At 40.3% G+C, this 19,661-nt stretch overlaps 1 protein-coding gene across 1 annotated transcript in view; it reads right to left on the reverse strand.

Annotated features, from left to right (window-relative positions):
• Positions 1–19,661, reverse strand: part of lamc3 (laminin, gamma 3) — a 135,435-nt gene that overhangs the window by 77,516 nt on the left and 38,258 nt on the right. Inside the window, exons 5-6 of the mRNA XM_022214516.2 lie at positions 7,010–7,198; positions 5,887–6,004 (exon numbers count right to left, since the gene is read on the reverse strand). Coding sequence (XP_022070208.1) covers positions 5,887–6,004; positions 7,010–7,198 — 307 coding nt within the window. The remainder of the gene's footprint in view (positions 1–5,886; positions 6,005–7,009; positions 7,199–19,661) is intronic.

Consider the following 19,661-nt stretch of genomic DNA (forward strand, 5'->3'; position numbering starts at 1 on the left):
TGCACCAGCTAAGTTCATCAGTTTTGACAGAACTCACCAATCTCAGACAGGATTCCAGTAACTCTGACAAAAGTGGTGTTTGTGTCCTTGACAGTTCTCACACTAATACTGTGCTGCTGGATGCAGTGTGGGAGTGAAACATCTGTGTGTCTCACGCTATTTCCAGAATTTCATCCTGCCGCTACCTCTGCAGCTCTCATCCTGTCTGCTCGATTAAGCATAGCCAAATACCCTGCCTCGGGTCACGCTGACCCACTCTTTCTCAACTGCACCTTAATGTCTGTATCCATTACACTCTTTGACTAAGAAAGTTCAACGAACGTCTGTAACAAACGAGGGTTTTTAAGGACATTCAGACTATAGCAAACAGATTTTACGTATAGGCATTAAGCATAAACCTGTTGGCTCCCACATTTCCCTTCGAATGTCACATCGACTCTCTTCTCTACCTGCGCTGTCAGACCTCATCCCCTGGCTGTTGAACAACAAGTCTTCATTATCTCCGCTGATCTTAGATGACCGTGAAACATAGCTGTCACCTAGAGGGGATCTGAGCAAACAGTCGTACGGCCTAATTCACTGTTTGACTGTGTGAAACCTCAAATGAGGGGAAACTCACAGGCTATGCTTTAGCAATCAAACATTTACCTCTGAGCTGATGGTGAACAGGCATGTAGACATGAATAAAAGTTACAGTGACAATGTTTTTGTTCTGCTTTTGCTTACTGACCTACATGAAATACAAATTCAAATGAGTAACGATGATATTTCTTTGCTGACTTTTCATGAGGAAGCTATACTATGACTAAATGCTGCTATCATACTGCAATTCAGCTGATAAAGTGACATTACTTTGGGTTCTCTCTCTTCAGCCCAGGTACGTAACGCATGATTGAGGGCAAAATACCAAGTTGCATGTCCCTGTCAAATGAAATGCGATGCACAGACATGTGGAGATTACAGACCTGCAGTAAACATAAAGTGCAATTTGAGCCAGAACCTGGCTTTGAATTGTGAGACAGATGGATGATAGTGACGATCAGTTTGCTCACATACTCCCTCAGTAACGACATATATGGTATGCATCAATGACTATATGTATGTGAATGTAAATATCACACAATATTATTCCTTATTCATTATGTATTTAAATGGCTTTGTGCTCATTTCACTGTTTCTGGCTACTGCCATATGATTTTGATATTAAAGAAATGGAATCCACAACTAAGCTGCCACTCTACTCTAAGGTTATCATATCCAAATGGTTGTTGCTAGAGGTACGGACCCGTACCCTTAGCCTGTGGACTACGGATACGGCACTTGCCATTTGCCAATCAGATATGCGAGATCTGGTCACGTGACTCCCGGTAGACGCTAGCTGTACGGACCCGTAGCATCGGTACGACAGGTACGGACCCTAAACCTGACCCTAACACTAACCCTAACCTTAACCTTTGCTTACCTTTCAACAGTTTGCAGTGGTTAGCAGCTTCTTGACTCGCGAGACTCGCGTACGGGTCCGTATCTGTCTGGCAAATGGAAAGTGCCGTACCCGTAGCCTGTGGGCTACGGATACGGACCCGTATCCGTAGACACTACCTATCCAAATATGCCCCACACACAAAGGATGACAATAATCATTATAGACTTTGCCACCACAGATGGTACCAATAAATGATTTCCTTTTTTTATCTGGCCCATTGACTTATAATGTTTCTCCTCGGCCTGTCTTACCATCCTTCTTCATCCTTCTTGAGTATAAAAAAGGAACAAATTTCTTGGTCTATGAAGATGAAGATAATCTCTCCTGCTTTCATTTTGACCAAATTCTACCCCAGATTTCATGCATATTATGAAGCACTCTGAGGGGATACTTCACATTTTGGAAAAGCACCCAGCCTAAGGGTCCCACTTCTCTGGCATCCGAAGTGATTTCACTTGATCGTTGTTCTGCGGCACCCTTCACCTGCAAGAACAAGGCTTGGTGTATGGCAGTCAGTCATGAGACATAACTTTGCATCTCAGCTTTAAACTGCTTTAGCAGAGGTCCTGTATGGGCCCGTGAGGTAGGATATAAGCATTGGTCTGCCAGTTTGCATACACATGTTCATTAGTGCTAGTGGCAAAGCTGTGAACCAATCCAGCTTAGTTTTGCTGCAGTTTTGAGCAAGCTCATGTTTTATTGTGCCATTAGCTGTTTCTGCCATCCCTTTTGATTGTGATTGATAGACACATCTAAGTCTGTTTCATGCATTGAAGCTAAGCTGTTGCTCTCAGGTATGTAAAACCTTGGTATTATCTCATTACACTTAGTAATGTACGTTGCATCTGTTTTGGCTATTGGACAAGCTTCAGTCCACCATCTGAATATAATTAGATTAACACTTCTTTCTTTTACCCATGTCAATGAAATCCATCACCATATGATTGACTTGGTTGTTTGGTGAAGAAATTTGACCTATTGGTGCAGTGCAGCTTTTTCTGTGATTATGTTGATTGCAATATCCACATTCATCGAGAAGATAGCTTAGAATGGGTAATAAATATGGTGACCCTAATGCTTGCTACCTGACACAATAGCATGGGGTCCTTAATAGCCCTTTGACGAAACTATTCAGATTTCTCCTCTTTGGAACTGCCTGCTAGGCCAAGACAAGATCCACCAGAGGCATCACAGGATCTCACCATGGATCATCCACATCACATGACTGTGAAAGTGCCAGGAGTAACATATAGCTATTGCAACTTGCTTAGCAGCTTCATCAGCGACATTGTCACCTTTAGAAACAATGTAGATACTATAGTGAATCCTCTGTAGGCCTGAATGTCTCCCCGAGTGTGGCAACCACTATGTGTAATCAGAATCATTTCAGTTGATATAGCGCATAATCTGCCAGAGGATGTCTTACAATAAGAGGTAATTGCCTTGAGCTCAGCTACTTGGCCAGAAGATGGGCGTGATATGCATAAGACACAATGGAATAAAAGTCTAAGTGTTCCGGGGCGGGCGTCACAATTGCTTAGCCTGCAGTTGTACCACATAGACGTGATAACAGAAACCACCACTGAAAAGGGTAAAGTCAGAATGTTCAAGTGGATCCAGAGACAAACTAGTAGTTGAAAAGATAGAGCAGTTATGCGAATTCCCATAGACTGGGCAACATGAGCCAGTCGGCAGGATTAACTGTGTTACATCTCTCAACAGAATGAAGAGAATGGCATCATGTCCTCTTGGCTAATGATGACTTATGACAAAAGGTTGCACTGTCAAGTTGTAAAACGCATGAGAGGTGTAAAACCACTAGATGGACTTTTGTGACATATGAAGCTTTCTGGTAAGCAAACACTGCTAGAGCCAGTCCGTTGTAACAGGAAGGCATACATCTTTCAGCAGGTTGTTTATGGAAATCATACTGCTGAGTAAGAACAGTGTTTGTATTTTTTTTTTTTTGAGAAGTACATGCGAAAATGTTTGGCATACTTGGGATTAACAAGCGCCGAGGCTGATGTAAGGTCTGTTTCCAGGGGGACAAACCAGTCAGCCGAGAGCTGCTTTGTCTGTCCAGTAGAGAGGTGGTTGAGTTTGCTGTGGCTGAAGCAATCAGCTTCTTCAATGGCACCAATTTATCAGCAAAATCAGTTATCCATTGATGGCTGTAGCAAACCATTCCTATAAAGAACAACATTTGATGATTTGGTTTAGGTGCTTTGCAAGAGAGGTGACTGACTGAAATGAAACTGCTTGTTTCCTTGTACCCAATTTTAATTGTCTGGTGTCGAAAATTATGGGTTTGCTTCTGTTAACCAGTAGTCTGCGTTAATAATGACCACACCAATCCAGCACAGTCAACCAGATTTTCAGAAAACGATTAGCATAAAAGACTGAATTGATAATATTTCCGCACATCTCAGTCCAAATGATTAGTATTCAACATCTGCTACATGGATGTTTAGGAATAATTCTGTAGAAGCTCACAAGATGTGTGACTTACTCGTCATGGCATAACATTAAATGATTTCTATTCTATCATGATTTGAATCGAATCCTTACTGCTATGCTTTGATGTATCCAGCAGATGGGACCAAAACAAAATTCTCAACATGTTTTTACCTCGAGCGGCCAGCAGAAGACAGAAAACTGGAGTTTCCTGTCCTTTATAGCCAGAACACCCAGCAGACGGAATCATGAGTGAACTCAGTTTGTTCGATTGCAAAACAGCCAGGAGACAGTATCAGGGCAAAGAACTCTTGGTTTTTTCATGACACAAAGCAGTCAAAAGATGGCAGCGGAGCAGACAGTTTTCAGCATGCTTAACAAACACTGTGCAACTTTAAAGTCACCTATACTGACCGACTTTTGTGGTTTCAGCAAAAGTTGAGCCTTGATAAAGGTTAAGTTGACAAATCTCCTGTCCTGTTCTTCATTCTTATATCAGGATTATCAATTATCATAGCAGCATCAGAGCCCGTATGTGTGAATTATTTATGATATTTATTTATGATACTTTATTTCTGACATTAGGTGGTAAGTTTTATGTGACATATTAGTTCTGTCCAACTCCGTGATAACTCAGCCAGAATGTTTAATAATTCGCAGAAACTGATCTCTGACTCTTTAGGGTTTTCTATGTCACATCCAGTTACTAATTAGGCAGTAAGTTTTTGTCTTAATACAATAAAACTATACATTTTAAGCACATTCACAGGCAAACAAGCCGCATACAAAATAAGATGAGAGTGCAGATTTTTTTTTCACTTTATGCAGAATAAAGATGAGAAAGGATTTTTTGGTCCAATTTTGCTGCAAATTTTTTTTATTTTTTTTTAAATGCACCTTTTGCACCAGTTGTTAGGTTTTAGGGTTCAGATGGTTACAGAAAGTCTCTGTGTGTTATTCCTGACTTAATAATATCCTTTTTTAAAAAATTCTTGTTGGTCTGGTCAGCACAAAAGGTTCCTTTTTACATAAACTCAACAAAAATACAAACACAACACTTTTGTTTTTGCTCCCATTTTGTATGAGATGAACTCAAAGATCTAAAACTTTTTCCACATACAAAATATCATCATTTCTCTCAAAGATTGTTCACAAATCTGTCTAAATCTGTGATAGTGAGCACTTCTCCTTTGCTGAGATAATCCATCCCACCTCACAGGTGTGCCATATCAAGATGCTGATTAGACACCATGATTAGTGCACAGGTGTGCCTTAGACTGCCCACAATAAAAGGCCACTCTGAAAGGTGTAGTTTTGGTTTATTGTGGGGGGTGGGGGCTTCTGACAGTCCGTGCAAAAATTCTTTGGTTGTGGAGGTCCTGGGCTGGTGTGGTTACACGTGGTCTTTGGTTGTGAGGCTGGTTGGATGTACTGCCAAATTCTCTGAAACGCCTTTGGAGACGGCTTATGGTAGAGAAATGAACGTTCAATATATGAGCAACAGCTCTGGTTGACATTCCTGCTGTCAGCATGCCAATTGCACGCTCCCTCAAATCTTGCCACATCTGTGGCATTTTGCTGTGATAAAACTACACCTTTCAGAGTGGCCTTTTATTGTGGGCAGTCTAAGGCACACCTGTGCACTAATCATGGTGTCTAATCAGCATCTTGATATGGCACACCTGTGAGGTGGGATGGATTATCTCAGCAAAGGAGAAGTGCTCACTATCACAGATTTAGACAGATTTGTGAACAATATTTGAGAGAAATGGTGATATTGTGTATGTTGAAAAAGTTTTAGATCTTTGAGTTCATCTCATAAAAAATGGGAGCAAAAACAAAAGTGTTGCATTTATATTTTTAAGTGTATATTTTCCATCATATTGCACGTGATGCGTCTCTCATATGTGAATGTGTCTGTGCATCTGTCTGTGACGTGTGTTGCCCACCTGCAGCCACCAGGGCCGAGCGAGTGAAAGCCAGCCTGACATGTGTCACACTTCCCCCCTGTCACGCCAACTCGACACGCACACTTTCCCTCGACATCACACTGCAGACTCACCGAGCCTGGGAGGAACAGCCGATAGATCATGTGGGAACAAAGCAGAAAAGAGAATGCACAGGGTGCGCTTAGAGGATGGAAAACAGTGAAGAATACACAACTCTTCAGAATCCATGAAGATAGGTAATTACATGAGATGGATCAATATATCATTAATAATTTATAATGATGGGGATACCTGTTATTGAATTCCTGTTGACAAACCCCAGAGATAAGCCTGGAAGTGCAGGGTATAAGCTTCCATAGGCGCTGTAGCTGGTATTGTGTAGCTTTAGTTAATGGAGAAAAAGACCAGCTGGGGCAGAAAGAGAATAAAAAAAGGAAGCCTGATGGAGTCAGCTATAACCTTTGATCAATATAATGGACTCCAGCAGCTCTGTGCAATCACCTCAAACTATTTATATGCACAGGGAGGGACAGCAGATGTTTTTGTTCATTTCTCCCTCTCTTTACCTCGATGATGACAGAATTAGAAGCCCAAACATTTAATGTCCCTCCATCTAAAATGCGACTTTGCTTAAGGAGAAGTGAAAGTCTTCATTGAAACCTGTTTAGCTGTGAATCAAGTGGATCAATTCACAAAAGCACGGGTGAGTACTTAGGGGTTTCTTTAATGATCATTTTGGGAACTAAGGCGATGTTCAATCTGAAGAGATGTGCAAGACATGAGATGAACAAGTCTGCATAAATTATAAATTCGAAAAGATTCAACTCTTAGACAAGGTTAGGCAGTTGAAAAGTCGATGGGTAAATATTAATGCAGTGCTATTAATGTTTTAAAAACACTGGCCATGTAATCTCTAAAAATGAATCTTGCAAGTCCTTTTTCATCTGTGGCTAAATACTGCATGTGGTGCCTTATTGTGGTAGAACAGCATTCCAGTCTAACCATAATTAAATTTTCCTCATGCAAGAGAAAACAAAAGTAGTGAGTAATGATTTTGGCGTGGATTATAATTAGGGTTTTAGTTATTATCAGAACAATTAAGGTCTCTCTATCTGCAGTTTACCATTGATATTGCAATTGCAGGGGAGGCAGGGCTCTTCTGGAGATTTCCGGTAGTGGTTATCTCTGCAGCCCTCACAATGGGGCCCGTCGGTGTTGTCTCTGCAGCTCAGGCAGCGCCCCCCACTGCCGGTGCTGCGGTACTGCTCCACGTCAAACACGCACTCCTCCGATCGCCCACTGCAGTTGCACTCTGAGAGCGAGGGAAAGCAAGACAGAGAAAAGGCGAGAGGTCAAGTGAGGGGAGATGTGAAGAACGAGGAAAGAGGAGCCACAGGGGAAGAGGCAGACGGAGAAGGCAACAATGTAAAAATAAAAGACACGGTAGAAATAGATGAAGGCAGGAGGCACACAGAGGGTATATGTGTGAGAGATTATGTGTTCTGGGATTGGATCATAATTTAGAGGCTCGTTGCTAATCTCATTTCACACAGGCCTAATGAGGAGCCAATCGGCTGTCAGGGGGCACTTAGATAACGGTAATTCATGTTTATACAAGAGCAAATTACTCAGCTGATAACACACCATCACAGCTCTCATACCCCTCACATCAAATCCCTTCTTAGTTTACTAGTTACCCTGAGGGGGGACTTAGGTGAAATTGCCCATTTTATTATGAATCAAGCTCTCAGTTGTGCTGGAAATAACCATATGATTACGCTTTCCTTTTAATAAGTAGTCTCAGCAGAATTCAGTTCATTTCACCAGTTGCTTTCACATGTTATGAACTTGGGGGTGGTGGTGCAGAACTTAATAAAGATTTAATAAAGACTTTTCCTTTGGCGGCAACTTATGCTTCATCAATGAAATTATTAGGAATAAATAAAGGCTCACGCTCTTTGAAAAGCCTGCATCTGTTATCTAAAAGGACTGATCTCACATTTATTAGAAATTGGTGAACTAACCACGAACAAGCTCATCATCAAATAAAACAATTACCGGTAAAACTTGCATTCGTACTTTTTTTTTTTTTTTTTTTTACTATACTTTGGCATGAAATGAAAATCATAAACTCCTTTTTTGGCCACCTGACAGGTTATACTGTGAATCCAATATTCATCCTCCTTATTGCTCTGCTTTGGTCTCTGCTTTGACATGTGGGCAATATCTGGTTGTACAAAATGTTCCACAGTTTCTTCAGTTAGCTAATCTTTAGCTTTTTCTGTCTTTTGTTTAAGCATCTATCTGCATTATTTAGTAAAGTGTCGATAATGTGATTTGCAATTTGATTAAAGATAACAGATAATAAAGGTCCCATATGGTGTACACCCATTCATTGGATTTTGTTGTTGTTTTAACCTTGCAGGCAAAAAGTAATAGCTATTGAGCTATGGCATTCATTTCTGCCAATTTCCATGCCACCATTTGTTAACTTCCTAGTTTTACAAGCCGGTTAGAATCTTACTGAGCTGCTGCATACCGGCAAAAACCAAAAAACAACTGTGATCCAGCTGCTTTTGAGATGAGCTGGTTTATTTACTATATAAAACAGCTTCTACTATCTCTAAAAAGTATCAGACATGAGCAAAGTACACCAAATGTTCTCCAAATGTTCTGCTGTTAGCTGTAAGAGTGAACACAAGCATCTCCACGCACTCCCAGCATCTGAGGAACATTCATTATTGATGGCAATGTCACCACAATCACAGGAAAACCCTCAGTTTCAGGATTCTGTGCAGCTAATGTGGCTAACATTATGATCAGCTTTGACTGGCCAGAGCCCTGTGGACTTTGCAATGCTGAAGAGCATTCAGAAATGGTTGAAACTATATCATTTTGAACCCAGTAAACAAGGACAGGCTAGGATACAGCGTATTTTTGTCACTTGTTGCACAATTTCAACTTGTGTTTGCTTCTTCTCCTGACTGTGTTCATGTACAGTGTACTGCATTTTAAAACAGCTCAATGCCCAATAAAGGTGTTCTCATTTACATATTTTCCTGTTTCTGTTGTCAGACAACAGAATGAGTTTGAAATACTGACTGAAACCCTATACATTTTTACCAGCTGTCACTTCAGACCCATTTCCAAGCTGCTCTTCTGCACCGCCAGACTACTGATTGTGTAGCTAAAACCTTGTTTGACAATCTCATCATGCACAAGTCAAAAACAAGGGTTGGAAAATGATCACTCAGAGAGAAAGCGAGAGAGCGACAGAAAGTCTCGTTCATGTCTGTTTTGGCTGCCATGATGAATGGTTTTGCTCTGTGCTGTCAATCTCACACATAGAGAGAGTCTTTTTCCTGAACAAGGGAGTTACAGCAGCTGCATCGAAAGCAACAGATGCAAAAACCAAGGATTACACCAACATGGTAAAATGAACCACTTTGACATTATTTAGAGCTTAATACTTGAATGACACATTCTGGGGACATGAGATTTCGAATAATTTGCTGAAAAGGGGCACAATAGAGGACCTTAAAATTGATTACACTATATTAGCAACACATTTATTCAGACATTAATCGCTGATGACTTGTTTATTGTAGTGATGTTAATTTAATGTCTCAGAGTTCAGTGGACAAACTACCCCCTGTAATAAGATCTACTGAAAATAAAGTTGCCTCATTTACATGTTGCATCTTCTTAGCTGACCAGCTCCACTGCCACATGGAATCTTGCTGATTTTGAAAATGATTGTGTGGGAACCCGCGTCCGTACAGTTTGTCTGGGACTTCATAAATGCGCAGCCCCTGAAGCTAAAGAGTTAGTGTCCAGTAATTATTCAAACTCCAAACTGCAAGCTGCTTTTAACCAGAATGTCCTGTTTTCTGGTCTTACATACAAAAACACAGAGGGTGTAACTTGCAGATGTGGCAGCTTTTGAAAGCCACTTTTGACGGAGTGGTGCTGAGTGTAACAAGTACGAGTCATTCTAACAGCTGAATAATTAGAAAAAGAATATAACTACACTTCCTATGGATAATATGTAAAGAATAGGTGAACATCCTGCGATGTCTGAAAATGAAATGAATAGTTAAAAGATGCCACAAAGCTCTTCAGAGCACAGAATGAGCCGAAGACTTGAGAATAATTCTGTTTGGGTTCATCATTCAGTGACCTCTTTATTTTACACAAGGTAACTGGACAATTTGTTGATATAAAAGTATTTGTGATTGTAGTTTTCAGGATCCATCCTGACATTGTGGTGCTGACAAGTGCAGTGAAAAGATATAGCAGGAACCAATAGCTTTTGCACCGCTATGAGCATATTTTTGAGCACAACAGGCACCTTTTGACAAATGCTGAGCCCCTTGTTATAAGATGTGCAATGCCACTGCCCATGGTGCAGCAGAGTCTGACAAAACTGTCCCCCTCAACCCCACCTCCGGTATAGAAACTTGCCCCAGCAAGACTCAATTTTGATTTGCACTGTTGGGCATCCAGAGCACAAATACCAGACGTCTTTACTTGTCACCTCCCATCCACTCTGTTTTCGTTGTGCCAGCTAGTAGTGCTGCCACTGCTGATCAGGCTAGCTGATAGCCAGGTGGAAGGACAGTTCCCAGCCTCTGTCGCTTCTCTGATTGTGATCCAAATCCATGTAGGCTCTGGCATTTAATAAAACGTGAAGAGATTTATTTACGTACCGTAGACCAAAGCAAGTATGTTTCAATGATATAATGTCAGATCCATCAACAGGTTACATCAAAGCTACTTCATATGCTAAATGACTAACAATCAGCTTTTGGTTAGTCATTTGGTTTGATCACAGTATCTGCACTGATAGTGAATATGCAACTGTAAATGATTTGGGATCAATCCCAACTTCAAAATTCTACATGTAGATTTTCTCTTTTATTTAACTGCCTTTGAAGTTGATGTGGTTGACTGCGTTAACCTACTTTCTTAAATATAAAGACATCAAACCATTAAGCACATTATCATAAGCATGTTAAAATTCAGCGGCATGATTTCCATCCAGATTAGGGAATGAAAAAGAAGTGCTGCAGAACAGTCTGAAGGTGCTGGGATAAAGATTACTCCAGCAGAGTCCGTATACAGCACAGGAAAATGGTACCAAGGACAGAGCAAATCACTTAAAGCTATTTTCAACAAGTTTAACACAAAGAATTCTGCACAGTTTTCCTGTCTTTGGCCATCTTGACCACATTTATAGTTCTGCCCACCCACAGTCACCTCTTCAACATGCAGGTTCCTCATTCCTGCAGCAGAGATCACACAGTCTGTGCATCACTGCCACCGTAGAGCCTTTATGCATGGAAGAAAGGGACTCTTTGCTCCCTGCTCCATCTTAGAGCACAAGTTTTCCCTGTGATTGATGATGCCACCTCCTCAAACATTATGCCTCATACATTCTTGGATAACCTTTGGTGTCTAAATCTGCAGGCCTACAATATAAGTTATGTTTTTTTTTATTTCAAAAGACCCGAGTTTGTCGGACACCGAGTTTAGCGTGACTTAAGGATGGGGTACATGAACCTGCTGGATGTTGTGCATTGTGAGACTGGACAAAAGAAAAGAAGTGCAATTGTCAGAAAAGTAGAAAATTAGCAGGAAGAAAAATAATGCTTGGGTCTTGTTTTGTCAGTAGAAATAGGTAAGCTTGAACAATTTCATTCAGATGAACGACGGATGAACTTAAATCCTTTATCTCAGATCTGTGACTGAATAGTGGTTAGAATTTAATTGTAATAAATGTCACCAATTATGAGTTGCTGGATGATGAGTTCAGCCTACTAAACTCAGTGCCCTGTAAATTTCAATGCTATTCGGAGGTGCAAATTTAATTTTCAGTTGGTACAAAAAGCCCAAGTACAAAAATGAATCCAAATTTCAACCATGTTGCCATTTACAAAAATAACATCTAATTTTGACTACTGAGTTAGATAGAAAATAATCCAATGCAGCAGCAAGTGTATGCAATTCTGTTTTCAACATATATGGAGACATTTTCTGGTAAATATACTTGGCAGGTCAGAACATATTGAATGACAATATGTTGAGTTTCACTTGCTAAAAGAGTCTGGTTGTAGGAACTAAAGGTTTCCATGACTCACAGAATATGACTGGTGAAAGACTGTGGTCTGGCTTAAATACAGAAAAACCAAAAGAGACCAAAGGACAAGAGAGAACATTTTAACTTTATATGTACTTAAGTGAAACCAGTAAGCATGGTGGTTTGGTTTTGTGTCCTCCACAACATCTTGTAGCAATATCCTGCACCTTGTGCTTCCTCAGTTCACTCCTACCTTATTCCTTCAAAGTGCATGCAGCACAAAAAAAGGTGGCAGGTGATAAGAGAGGTCAGTATGATGTCAAACTGAAGGCCAAGCTCTGCCCTCATTCTCACATATCTGAATCACCCTTCTGTGTGTGACTTTACTCTAAGTGGAGGTCTTCAGTAGAGATAACCTCCTGCATTGACCCTGTGAGAAAATGGACGGTCCAGTGCTTTCAGTAAGACTATAGGCCAGTGACACTAACTTCACTTGAGAGGTCAGTCCTGCAGCACTTCAGAGTCTTGCTAAAGGTTCCCAAGGACTCTTTCATTTGCATACCATGCCTATATAGGCATAGACATTGCCCTCATATTGCTCCTTGGGGCTTTGTCTCTGAGAAATTAGTCTGGACACACAGTAAAAGCTGTGTTCTTCTTTTTCTCTTTTGGTCTTAACAACCCCTCGCAGCCCAGAATGAACTCTTTCTGTATGGCACAACAGCACTATGTGAAATCATTAGAATCAAAGCGCAATAAAAAGATGCGATATTTTGATATCAAGGTTGACTTCAGACTCATTAGTAGTACTATCCTTTTGATAATAAAAATATTTTTTGTCAGGATCAATCTGGATGTCAGCAGATGTTGATCAAAGACAGGCTTTGCTCTTTAAATCAAAAGAAGCGAACCAGGGACTATGATGTGAATCTTTCCTGAACTACCCACCAAGTAACACAAGAAAAACATGTGTACAGTTGAGAAAAGATGCAAAAAAATAACAATGAAATGTGAACTTAAGTAAATAAAATTATAATTTAAAAAAAAAAGTCATTAATGATGATAAACTGGCGAGTATTTAATTCATTAAAGGTGCAACATGTGAGATTTTATACATATGTGTAGCATCAATTTAACAGCGAATGATCAATTGCTACAGAAAGACATAATGGAGCAACAGTGCCCTAAACAGAGAATGAAATCACACTTCTCTGTGTGTGTTGTAATCCAAGCTTCTCTGTTCAATGTTTTGGCAGCTGGACAGGCTGCATGTGTATGTTAGTGCATGTTGGTGCATACGAGTCCCTCCCTGTGTTTATTCAGAGACTGAGAAAGGGTGACCACACTGTAAATGTGAAAATGTGGAAGTCTGGGGACATAACAGGTATCATTTGCAAATTAAGAGCAAAAGTTGTGACTGAACACTGGAGATGCGAATTTTGAATAATATCCTCATAAATGGAACATTATCAGTAAATAACTGATTATTAAAGAGCACAAATTAAGTACATGATCTGCACCTCAACAGCAACTCTGCTACATATGCCACTTGAATATGTTGCAACCCGGTCTCACGGGGATTCGTGAAACTGTCACGTAAGTTTTAGTTTCGGTTTCGTGCGCACCAACACGATTTCGTCATGTTTTTCGTGCCGCTCACCACGAAATGTTTTTCGCTGTGGTAATCACATCTGAAAGTGGTTTATACCGGCGGATTCATGACGATCTAAGCTGTCCATCGGCGTATACTGCTTGTGTGATCGCGTTTGCGGCCGCCGGCCGCCGGACATTCTTGAAATTCCTATGCAAATTGGTAAGTGTACCACCGGCTTATGGTTAGGTTATGGTTAGGTTATGGTTAGGGTTATGTTTAGGAACGATGTCATGCAAAATATAGCGTTGGATTCGCCACGGTTTTACATTAAAAATATAATATACACATTCTTTTGAAATACGTTCTGAGTGGCACGAAAAGTCCGCCGTTTAAAATACATTGGTGCGCATTTCGTGGTGAGCGGCACGAAAAACATGACGAAATCGTGTTGGTGCGCACGAAACCGAAACTAAAACTTACGTGACAGTTTCACGAATCCTCGTGAGATCGGGCTGGAATATAGAAACAATGTTCTCACCAATCCTGACTTGTTCCAATGAGGTCTGACTGGAGGTCATTAAGTGTCACACAAAGCTTTGTCATGGTGGCCCTTTACCAGCTAAACCCTCACAATGCTCTCTGCTTGCCAATGTGTAACCAGGAACTGCAACTAAATTATCACACTTCGAATGTACATTATCTGGGAAGATGGTATTGGATTGGCAGATACTACACAGTAAATCACTTGGATTAGATTATGAACACAAAAGAAATTTGTTAATCATTTTCTGTTGCACCTTTTCAGCCATCTGATTATATATTAGATGGGGCAGGATACATCACTCTGATAAACCCCAAAGCAGACAACAAACTTTCAACATAAAATTTAAGGATCAAATTTTAACCAAAAACAAGGCCTTTTCCTAAACTTTAAGATCAGGTGTTGTGACTCAGTCTGCCTGCTAAGGGCTAGTGATGATCAGGCAGCTTTGTCAAACATATAGTCAAGAATCAATTCTGGATCAAAAGTTGGAGTCCTCAAAATGTTCTCAAGAAAGAGTGTTCAAGCAGTCTTCAGAGCCGTAAGAACAAACATGAGCCAAATCTCAAGCTTTTAACACTCTTTCATACTTGTGCAAATTTCATGTAAACACTCCTCTTCCATTCTGGAAAGCCACAACCCGTCGTCTTAAAACCCAATCAGGATGTATATGATACATGATGTATATGATAGGTTAGCATTATTTCTACTTAGCTCAGCATGACCTTAATTTCAACTCACGAGTGCAAACGAAGAGAGGGCTTGCACTTCCGGTCTTATATGGACATCATGGGCTTCCGTTGGGTTGCCGCTTTCCACAGGATTATTTAATGTATGCATAACCTCAGTTGACACATTAGGTCTTTCAATCTCATCGTTTGCTCTAAAATTTGATTTGCGCATTCTATTCATCCAACTTTATCATTTGTTCAGTCTTAAAATGCTACAACACAGGCACCAAAATTACTTAGTATTTTTGGTGCCTGAACCTAGCTAAATTTCTAACATGGAGTTATCATTGTGAAAATGTCAACCAAAGAGTGATAATTGCCTACACTTAACCCTCTAGCATTGGAGCCTACACTCTAACAAAACAGTGAGTAAAAAACATAATCACACTATGGCCATTCAGTGTATTTTACAATGCTAGCATTGGGCAATAGTTGTGGTTAAATCATTTTTATTGGTTCTCATGTACACAACCTTTGAAGAGGAAAGGCAAAGGAAAGGGGGTGTGTTGAGGGTGCACCTTTTTGCTTTGGTCTGACATGTTGCTGCTCTAGTGACGTCCAGAGCCACTGAATCAGGCAGTCACAATTCAGTGCATATAAACATGTAGACGTGGTCGAGACAACCTGCCCAGGTTCAAACCGAGAATGGGGAAGAAAGGGGATTTAAGTGACTTTGAACGTGGCATAGCTGTTTGTGCCAGACAAGATGGTCTGACTATTTCAGAAACTGCTGATCTACTGGGATTTTCATGCACAACCATCTCTCGGGTTTACAGAGAATGGTCTGAAAAAGACAAAATATCCAGTGAGTGGACAAAAGTGCCTTGTTGATGTGAGAGGTCAGAAGAGAATGGGCCGACTGGTTGGAGATGATAGAAAGGCAACAGTAACTCAAAGAACCACTGGTTACAACCAAGGAATGCAGAATACCATCTCTGAATGCACAACACACCCAACGTTGAAGAAGATGAGCTACAGCGGCTCAAGAACACACCGGGTGCCACTCCTGTCAGCTAAGAACAGGAAACTGAGGTTATAGTTCGTATGGACTCACCAAAACTGCACGATAGAGGATTGGAAAAATGTTGCGTGATCTGATGAGTCACGATTTCAGCTGCGACATTCAGATGGTCGGGTCAGAATTTGGCACAAACAACATGAAAGCAAGGATCCATCCTGCCTTGTATCAATGGTTCAGGCCGCTGCTGGTGGTGAAATGCAACTGTGTGATGCTGTCATGTCAATATGGACCGAAATCTTTGAGGAATGTTTAACAGTTTGTTGAAAGTATGCCATGAAGAAAGAGTTCTGAAGGCAAAAGGGGATCCAAGCCTTTACTAACAAGGTATACCTAATAAAGTGATCAGTGAGTCCTCCAATGTTGGTTTAGCAGCAGCAGTCACTTTGTCTTTTCTATGATTACAAAACCTGGGATATGCATTAGATCAGTTACTCTGTAAATCATACATGTGCTTCTCACATATGTTTTTATTAAGTATCACTAAGTGGTACATACATGTAAATATCACTGCCAATATGTGACGTAAATGAATAAATACATTTACATTCGGTGTTACTGTGTTTCTCACACAAACACAATATGTGTATCGTTGAGCTCTAATACCCATGATAAATATGATGTCCTTCCTAGCTGGTTGCATTATATATATGTACATCGACCTAATCATTGAAACTGGTTAACATATTATGGTAATATTTTTCATCACGCAGCCCTGTCTTGTGTCAGTCATCTTTTTGCAGCAATTCTTGGTTTTGGAAGGGTAAAGGAAGTTGCCGCCCCTTTTCACCTGCATGAGAGGTAATGCAGAGCACACTCTTATTGTCTTGTGCTCTTTAGATGAATAATTTGTTGCAGAGCACAGTGGAGAGAGGGACCACAACCCCTGCAGCACAATGATTTCTCATTTTTACATCTAATTTGTTGGATGAATGAGACGTCGCTCTACCCACGAGAGAAGAAAAACAGCAGTGATAAAGCGGCCGAGGAGGGGTCATGTTGTACATACTGTATTTCTGTATGACCTTTAGCGTACTGTTATGAACAAACAGGATCTCGACTTGACACACAGCCAGTTCAGCCATTTAGTACAAGTTGTGATCGTCTTGATCAACCCATCAACACCGCTGCAAACCAGACGAGTGCTCAAGACTCTGTTTCATCCTTAAAATTTCTCCAACTCTCACTATCTCCTTTTCACTAATGTCTAAAGAATGTGCTTTAGAGTCAGCGCAGTAATGCATGCAAAACTGAGACAGGTCATTTTATACATGTTTTAATCTTTAATGTGTTTTTAGCTTTAATATAGCAAGGAGTCATAATTTACTTTACTGTAGCTGACTTCCTATATTATAGAAATGGTTCTAGGAAATACACTTACTTGCTTTCTTGTCAAGAGTCAGATGAAACGCTGATTCCTCTCTCATGTCTGTAGGCTAAATATGAAGCTGCAGTTCACTGCATCAAAGTGACATTTTTCACAGTTTGACTTGTGTATTGATTAAACAAACTCGATGTGTTGATTAGCCAGCTTTAGTGTTTTTATTTTACCTTGGGACAGAGTCAGTCAAAGTCTCCTGCTGGTTTCGGTCTTTATATGAAGCTAAGCTAAAAGTCCTCTGGCTGAAGCTTTGTATTTCACATGCACAGAGTGGTAGTGCTCTCGTATCTATCTCAGCAACAAAGCATATTTCCCAAACTTCTTCCTTTAAGGGTATGTTGGACAAGTGTGATTATATTAGGGTTATAATTCTATGAAAAATGAAAAAAATGGACTGCCACATTAAGATATCTGAGCCTAGAAGCCATCGAGTTTCAAAACTGAGTTAACTGAATGCATGAATAGTTTCTTGTACGTGTTCATTAACTGTTAATGAACATAACACTCCGTATGCATTGCTGAATCTAAGAAAACAGCTTGCAACTGTTTCATCAAATTAAAATGCAATAATTTCAAAGTTCATTTCAGTTTTCCTTGTAAAGGTATCCATGACGTTTCTTGTACATACACAAACTGTAGTTTTAAGTCATACAAGTGTCTATACTTAATAAAATAATGACATAAAATTTCAGGCTTTCAAGTTACTTCACATGAGCTACTATCATTTTAGGCGAAATATGACATTGCAGGATTTGATTAATTGATTTGGCCTTTAAAGTAGGACAAATGACTGCAACTTGTAAAACTTCTAGTACGGTTTCCATTTTACAGTGTATATTGTGGGAATTTAAAATGTTATGTGTGATTTTTTTGAAGCCTGTGTGTCTATTTTCTTACTTTCCATCTTTCTATTAGCAATACCCGCTTCATCCTGCAGAGGGTTGTGGGGTGTTGGAGACTGTCCCAGCTGACAATAGGCAAGAGGAGGGAGAACTACACCCTGTATATGTCACCAGTTCATCACAGGGCGAACACAAAGATGCAGACAACCATGCATACTCACATCTATGGCCGATTTAGAATCAGCGGTTAACCTACCATGCATGTCCTTGGACTCTGGGAGGAAGCTGGAGAAAACCCTCACAGGTACAGAGAGAACATGCAAATTCAGCACAGACAGGCCCAACTGGCCAGCAGGTTCAAACCCTGAAGCCTCTTGCTGTGAGGTGACAGTGCAAGCCAATGTCGCCACACTTTCCTCTGCTAAATTAATTTCCCTGCAGTTACATCAGTATGTTATAGAGAAGGTTCCAAATCACAGTCGGCTACCTCATCCACCAAAAATATATAACAGTTTCACAGGAATACCTGTAATTGGGCAGCTGTGGTGCAGGATGTGCAGCGGGTTGTTCATTAATCACAGGGGTTCTGGTGCCTTTGGTGAATGAGAAGCAAAGAAAAGAAGCAAAGTGTTTTCTCTGCTGATGTCCCCACACCTGTCCCTGTGGCCTTCAAGTAGCGGAGTTTCCACACACTTCACTACATGGAGGGTGACCGTAATGTGGATCATGTGGACTCAATCATGTGACAGCTGAGGTGGAAAGAACTCAGCAGTAAATGAAGCGGAAGGATGTTGGCAGGTGCCAATTTGCATTTTGCGAGGAAATCAGCAGGTTTCAGACTTACCCCACACTACTGAGGATGCTTTTTTTAAAAATCAGTACAGAGCATACCTTATACTAGACCGGACCTAGTTTGGATTGAAGAGGAAGTCATGTAAAATTATGAAATGCCCATTTGAAACTAAAACATGCTATGAGACTGAAAAAAGAAGGGTAGATCATGTCTTTTTATCTATATCTTTCACATTTTTTTAATCAAATATAGAACATCAGAAAAACTGATGCATGCAAATGGTAAACAAAAAATAGAACTGAAACACTGATGTGATGTTTTTGTGATACAATCTACACAAATCACACAGACAAATAAGGTGATAAATTACAAAACCCTTCAGCCTGTAGTGTTACTGTTACTATGGCTGTGTAGTAAATGTAGCAAACATTAGTGATCGATGCTTAAATGATCAGTTTACTCTCCGTTTAGCGTTTCAGTGTAGGAATTGGTGACAGCTGATGGAGGTGCAGACTGATATTTTTGGATGGAAAATATATCACAATGTAACACCAACACTGTCTCTCTGAGAGAGAGAGAAAAGAAAGTGTGCATTGTTGTTTCACAATTCCATATGGCTGATAAATATCTATTAAGTCTTGTTCTGACAGTTTCAATTACTGAATTTTTGCCTGATAAAAGGTATTGCACCTCATGCAAAAAAATAAATTAGCAACATAACACATTTGGCACAGTAAGTTACATCTAATACACTAAATGTTTGTGCACTTTCGTGCAAAGGTTTGGGCACCCCTAG

Source organism: Acanthochromis polyacanthus, chromosome 18 (genome assembly GCF_021347895.1).
Source record: "Acanthochromis polyacanthus isolate Apoly-LR-REF ecotype Palm Island chromosome 18, KAUST_Apoly_ChrSc, whole genome shotgun sequence".
Classification (NCBI taxonomy): Eukaryota; Metazoa; Chordata; class Actinopteri; family Pomacentridae; genus Acanthochromis; species Acanthochromis polyacanthus.